The sequence below is a fragment of the Engraulis encrasicolus genome, chromosome 14 (assembly GCF_034702125.1).
Source record: "Engraulis encrasicolus isolate BLACKSEA-1 chromosome 14, IST_EnEncr_1.0, whole genome shotgun sequence".
NCBI lineage: Eukaryota > Metazoa > Chordata > Actinopteri > Clupeiformes > Engraulidae > Engraulis > Engraulis encrasicolus.
In genome coordinates, this window is record NC_085870.1 from 31,460,778 (window position 1) to 31,468,277 (window position 7,500).

General features: G+C 47.2%; 1 protein-coding gene across 1 annotated transcript in view; it reads right to left on the reverse strand.

The window, feature by feature from the left end:
* The window catches only part of LOC134462402 (twist-related protein 1-like), a 5,267-nt gene extending 4,198 nt beyond the window's left edge, over window positions 1–1,069 (reverse strand). The window contains exon 1 of the mRNA XM_063215419.1: window positions 1–1,069. This exon is cut by the window's left edge and continues 959 nt beyond it. Coding sequence (XP_063071489.1) covers window positions 1–660 — 660 coding nt within the window. The 5' untranslated portion in view covers window positions 661–1,069.
* Window positions 1,070–7,500: the final 6,431 nt, after the last annotated feature.

Below are 7,500 nucleotides of genomic sequence, written 5' to 3' on the forward strand. Positions count from 1 at the left end.
GACGGAGAAGGCGTAGCTGAGCCTCTCGTGGGCCAGGTAGTTGCAGCTGGCGAGCTTGGCGTCCATCTCGTCGCTCTGCAGCACCTGGTACAGGAAGTCGATGTAGCGCGAGGCCAGCTTCAGGATCTGGATCTTGCTCAGCTTGTCCGAGGGCAGCGTGGGGATGATCTTGCGCAGCGAGGCGAAGGCGTCGTTCAGCGACTGCGTGCGCTGGCGCTCGCGCACGTTGGCGATGATGCGCTGCGTGTGCAGGTCCTCCAGAGGGACCTCGGGCCCCGGTGGCCCGCCGATGCCACCACCGGCCCCCATGCCCCCGTTGCCCCCGGCGATCACTGTTGATATGGAGACGGAGCCCATGGCTGGTGGTGCGATGGCCGACATTGACGATGACGATGAGGAGGATGAAGGGCTCTTCTTTGGCCGCTTGGCACTGCTGGGCACCAGGGTGGTGGGGCTGGTTGAGGCCCGGTCCTCACTTCCTCCACTGCCCGTGGAACCACGCACGCCACCATTGCTTCCCACAGAGGCCTTCTTCGGAGAGGGCAGGCGCTTGCGACCCAGGCCGTTGGACGAGCACTTCTTGGTTGTACGCTCCATCTCCTCCTCGCTGGCACCCATGCCCCCCTCGGGCGAATCCGCACAGGACACCTCTTCTCGCATCACTCCTCGACACTCCGTCGCTCTCTCGCTCTCTCTCTTTCTCTCTCTCTCTCTATCTCTCTCTTTCTTCCTCTCTCTTTCTCCTCGTTCCTTCACTCTCCCTCGGCCGTCCTCCTTCTTCTTTTTCTCCACTAATGACACGCTGCTCTCCGGCAGGTTTGCGGTGCCCTTAAGTGCATGCAGCCGTCCCCCGAAGCTCTTTGATTAGGCCGTTGAGGTGGATGTGGCATGGGGTTGGGACGATGGAGCAGGACCAGGGGAGATGCTCGCACCACGCCAGCTGTTTCCCAGGTCTGTGCTGGTCTGTGCTTGCTCTTGTGTTTTCTCTCCTCTCTTCCTCTTGCACCAAAAAGTCCTTCTTCGCGGCCTCAGCGTCGCAAATGGAGGGCAAAACAAACCTGGCCTGCATCACCAGCCGCCTTTATACCCCCATCCGCCGTATCGCCCTCCGATTGGTCGAGGAGGTCGCGGGGGCGGAGCCGGGACCCAAGGAGTGACTCGGCAAACGGGCTACCATTGGCCGCCGCCGGGAGGGGTGTCCGCCAGAGCGTGTCGGCCAATCAGGTAAGGGCAGGGCAAAAAAACTATACAGAAGTTGTCAGGACTTTATAAGTTCCAGATTTCCCCCCGTGGCACGGGGCTATTCCTGTGTTGCTTATCTCCCTCGCGCCTCTCCCCCCGCGGCGGTCTGAGGACTCAGGGGGCCACCACACACATATTATTACTCCGTATTAAAGGATCCGTGCAAGCCTATAGTTTCGGCAGTTTGGTATTAGGTCACTCCACTTACAGGGGCGTCTATGTGCCAAACATCAAGAAATTGATGTGAATGACTAGTCCTGTGGGTTCGTTCTGATTCTGCAGTACTTTTAGTATTTTCGTGGGTATGTGTTTGTGAGTGTGTGTGTGTGTCAGGGAGAAGGAGGGGGTCACATGGAAAGAAAGACAGAGAGAGAGAGAGAGAGAGAGAGAGAGCAAAAAAGAGAGATAAAGGAGAGATAGAGAGAATGCATGTCATGTCAATATCCATGGCCTATAAATAGCCAAATTTCCCAGACCAGGACCGCAGGAGTGTGAATCTGTTGCCAATATGATGCTGGAGATGTCGCAATGATCATCTATCTTACCGAGCACAGCGTTTCACAACAAACACCTGGCCCAGAGAAGTGTCTCTCGTGGCTCTGCTAATTCAGCGCCTCACTGATTCGCTTGAAACGCTCAATCAAATATTCATAGCCGTGACGCATTTACTGTACTGCGACGACCACTCCTCTGCCCAGAAATGCGGCAACGGATCGCGGATCTGCGGTCAGAGCTGGGCGTGTTTGCGGTGCGGAGTGGATGGTGGATGGATGATGAAATCGAGATGTATCTCACGGAGAGGAGAGAAGAGGAGAGGAGAGGAGAGGAGGGCAGAGGAGGGGAGAGGAGAAAGAAGATGAGAAGAGGAGAAAGGAGATGAAGAGAGGAGAAGAGGAGAGGAGAGGAGAGAGATAGAGGAGAGGAGAGAGGAGAAGAGGGGAGAAGAGGAGAAGAGGAGAGGAGAGAGAGAGGAGAGGAGAGAGGAGAGGAGAGAGGAGAGGAGAGGAGCTGAGTGGAATGGAGCGTTCCAGATGCATCCAGGGCCCAGGAGAGAGAAGTGATTCAGTGGAGTCTGCAGTCCCCAGGGGTGATGACTGAGAAGGAGAGGCACGCAACTAACTCAGACACCATCACCACCACCACGGAACAAATAAGGACAACCAGACAAGGGGGAGTATGCAACCACCACTAAATGCTACACATTACAGTGACATTCATGACAAAAAAGCCTCTTGTTCCATTTTTTCCATTGGAATCAATGAAATATTTACTTATCTATCTATTTAGCTATCTATCTATGTTTTTCGACACCCAAAGTAAATAGAAAAAATAAGAATACAATGCTAGCTCACTAACCACCTAACTGACACCTATGGTATATTGCATGCACTTATTAAATTCTCATATTGAGGTTGTTTTAGTTTGTGTTGCCTGACTTTGATTTCCCACACGCCCAAGTCCTTAGTGTAATAATGTAATAATGTAAAATAAAAAATACTGGAAACACATGTGGCTATACACCTACACCACCATTTTTAAAAAAAAATCTATGTTTAAGATAAGCACAGCGCTGTTCTATAGCCTGCAGCTGCAACCACTGACACATCCACCTGACCAAAAGTGATACTGAATTAAACATCTCAAATTACAAGCCAGCCTTTGCGTTGCCTCCTTCCTCCTTTGAGAATTAAACTAGTCTGTAATTAGACAGAGGTGTATAAAGTAGAAGTAACAGTAAGTTAAGTACAAACCTTGATGAGGTACTCATTAGGTAAAGTGAAATAACAGGTGTAGCAACTATGCATGTGCTAGCATTGTGCTGCTAACATCCTGAATTAGCTTTTTACTTTCACAAATTTTACTTTGCAAGACTGTTAGAAACCAGAGTGGCCAGAGTGCTTCAGAAGTAGAAATAATGACATAATTGTCCTCCATTCAACGCTAAAACGGTGGGAGGCATGGTTCTTCCCTTCATTACTAAATGTTGTCCTGTCGCACTTTAATGCCTGTCCTGTGTTTATCTATGCATGGAAAGAAACGCAACGTAACTTTGATTATTTTTCATGTCTATGGCATACAACATGTGAAGTTGAGACGTTAATAACAATAAATCTGTATCTAATGTACCGTAGGCACTGCATGTGGCTTTGACCGAAACGCCTGTCTGTGGGTCGTGCTACCCCATTAAATCACTATAAGATTTGTGTTTGAGAGTGTAGAGATTCTGTACTAAAAGGACTACATGGTAATGAAATAAATAAGGTTGCTGATGATAACGGAGCGCAAAACGGTACTTCGACTCCTTTGTATGTCTAGAACTGGTGTACCAGTGGTGGCACACGAGAGCCACCGGTCTAGTCGGTTACATGTGAAAAAATATTACTATTATTAATAAAACTGATTTTGACTTCACTGACAAAGGGAGAGAGAGCAATGCAGGGGTCTATGGTAATGAAGCGGATTAGGATGCTGATGATGATAATGGAGATGTTTTGCTTCCGACGTGCCGTGCCGTGACCTCCGACCCCTCACTCCACAGGAGGAAGGAAACGAGGGAGGGGCGAATGCCATGCCACCAACCGCCGCCATGCACACACACACACACACACACACACAGGGCCAAAACCCGCTTAAAATAAATACTGTTTATTATCTTGGCCTGGGGGCTGGTAGGAGAGTGGGAGTTGCCTTTCCCACATTGCCACTTTCTCAGGTCATGAAAGGTGAGGAAGGGGATCAGATTACTGATGATTCTCCCCGTTTGAACACCGCACACATTTGCAAACATAGGCGGGCATACTACACACACACACATACACAGATACACATTCACACAGATATGCGTGGTAGCACACACATGCACGTACGCATGCACAGACATACACACACACACATGCATGCATGCAAACAGGCATGCACACACACACACACACACACACACACACACACACACACACACACACACACACACACACACACACACACACACACACACACACACACACACACACACACACACACACACACACACACACACACACACATGGATATCAGAACAAAAGTCTAAGAAAAGTGTCCAATGGTGCATCGTGCCACCACCATATAGGCTGCAGACAATGCCATCTCGTATGTCTTAGAAGGATATTGTGTACATTCCTTTCAGAGTATACACACAAGCACACCAGCATACATATGCATCTTTATGCCACACCCTCTTACACACACACAGCCTATTGCACACAGTCTCTCACACACACACACTCACACACACACACTCACACACTCACACAAATACATGCCCATACCAACAAACAAACACACACATGCACACGCGCGCGCACACACACACACACACACACACACACACACACACACACACACACACACACACACACACACACACACACACACACACACACACACACACACACACAGATAGTCTCACTTGGCAGACTCTACCTCAAAGAAGCGAAGCATGCCATAGTGCCACCATCATGGAAACAAAAATGAAAGATTCAAAGAAGAAAAAGAAAAAAATAAGAGAGATAAAATGAAAGAACGGCTAACAGGAACAACATGGAGCCCCCCCTCACACACAGGAGAGGGAGAGAGAGAGAGAAAGAAAAGAATGAGAGAGAAAAGTAAGAATGGGGAGACTGAAATGAAAAGAAGAAAAGAAAGGGCAGCAGCGATGGAGAGAGAAACAAAAAGAAAGAGAGAGAGAGAGAGAGAGAGAGAGAGAGAGAGAGAGAGAGAGAGAGAGAGAGAGAGAGAGAGAAATGTAAAAGGGAAAAGAAAAGAAAAGAAAGGAAAGGGCAGCAGCAGTGGAGAGAGAAACAAAAAGGAAGAGAGGGAGGAGAGAGAGAGAGAGAGAGAGAGAGAAAGAGAGAGAGAGAGAGAGAAGCGGGTGGAAACAGCTCCAGATGTGTGTAGTGTGGAGAAGCGTTTGATCTGGCTCCTCCAGGGCTGATTGATGTAGCACATTTCATTTCCTCGTCAGTTTCGTGACATCATGTTTCACTAAACACTCCAGGTCCCTCTCTCACTCATTCACTCACTCGCCTGCTCCCTCCCTCCCTCGTCTCTCCATCCTCGTGGCCATCCACTCATTCAACTGACCACCATTAATGCAGCTGGTGCCTCCGGACATGCAAACACACACACGCACACATCCACCGAACGCACAGCAACTGACACAGTGGGGGGAATGGACATACTACAACATCACATACCAACACGGGGGTGAATGGGCACGCACGCACACACGTACGCACACGCACACGCACACGCACACGCACACACACACCATAACACGGGGGATGAATGGACATGGGCAGACCACAGAGGGAATGAATGGCATACAATGCCACATAACACAGTTGGTGAATGGCACACAACACCATACCGATTAACACATCGGCATCAACACTGGACATGAAAACAGACACATTTTGATACAGATACATATTGCATTGCATTACACTTGGCTAATGCTGTTCAAAAAAGTGTTTTACATGTGTCTTACACTACCCATGGCGACTTACAGGGTTTTTTTTACAATACATGCAGGGTTACAGTCCTTAATTTCCCTCGGGATCAATAAATCATACTCTACTCTACTCGAGTCCCTGGAGCAAAGAACATTTCAGCCATGGAGTGAGGTAAGTAGTGGAAGGGTGGGATTCGAACCAGCAAGCCTTTGATCTCTAAAACCCTTCTCCTTAACCGCTGGGACATGGCTGCCCACGGCTCGCCCATCAGCCAACACACTCGGATAAACACTGGACAGGCGAATCCCGGACATGCAACCTCACAAGCCCATAGTCAAGTCAAGTGTAGCTTCCATGGATAGGACAGGAAAGACACTAAATGCACTATCAACATGGGACAGCCGAACATGATGATTTTGCACATATACAGAGTAGTCAATGTAAGACAGGCAGACACGAAATCACACAGTAAATTCTGCAGTGTTAACTCAAGAATTAACGGTTAGGGCAAACTATCCACCTTATTACCACGCCCACAAATCACTCCCATTTTCAATGTTTTCCGCTATCACAGGATATCCGGTCAGGCAAAAAAGCTTGTAAGTGGGTGACATCAATTTGTATGCGGCGGATTAGCATTTGAACAGCATCCGGTTTTGTAAGGAAAATGTGAAAATGCTGTGCTCCATAGGAGCTATAGAACAAAAATATAAGTCAGGCATTACCAACCGATATTCGCGCTTCGAGTTTCCCCATTAACAAAATGTACAGCACAACCACATGGGTGTGTTTATTAAACGAAACATATGATAATAAAGTAATGTTGCTACCCCTCAGCTAATCAGTACATTTTGAGAACTACATCTAAAATCTAACTGCACTTACAGTAAATGTTATCTGGGAACAAAACAATGTTAATTAAGCCATGCAGACCATGTGGTATTATGAATGAGTGAGGAGCAAGGCAGCTGACAGCTGTACAGCTGCTAGAGCTTTAGCATGTAAGCAAAGGGCCACTAACTCGGACGACCTGATAGTAAGCTTTGGCTGAATATCAATAGCAGTCTCGTTAAAGGTACACTGTGCAGGAAATGGTCAACGAAGGTACTGCAACTATGCTGCTCATTGAAACAGGGTTGCCTATTGCCAAATTAGATTTTTTCATGAAAGTTTATTAAGTAATAAACAAATATTCCCTAGTATGGCCCAAGTACAGTCAGTTTTGCAGCTGAAAATGGCTATTTCTGGAAATTCAAAATGGCGGACCATGGAGAAGATCCCCCTTTTCATGTATGAAAAGTGATTTTTTTTCCTGTCATAATGAATACTTTGAATTTGATGGTGGTGGTAATTATTCATGAAAAAGGTAACATTAGTGAATGGGTAGCATGAATTCTGGAAATAAACAACTAAAAATCTCACACAGTGTCACTTTAAAGACCCAGTAAAATGATTCTCTAAATGTTAAGTTGACACTGCAAAAATGATGGAACACCAAAATACTGTACCAGGGTCAGTGTATGACAGGCCAACAAACACCATGACAACATTACTGTTAGTAGTCTACAACAGATGCAGTTTGATATGAAAACACTTCTAGAAACTGCATTGCATTGAAATTGATTCTGAACATGCAAACACCATAATAATGCATAGAGCAAGCAAACAGTATTGGCAATTTAGCGACTTTGTCGCTAGATTTTGCGACTTTTTGAGGTCCCTGGCGACTAAAAAACGCATCTAGCGACTTAACCACAAGATCTTGTAT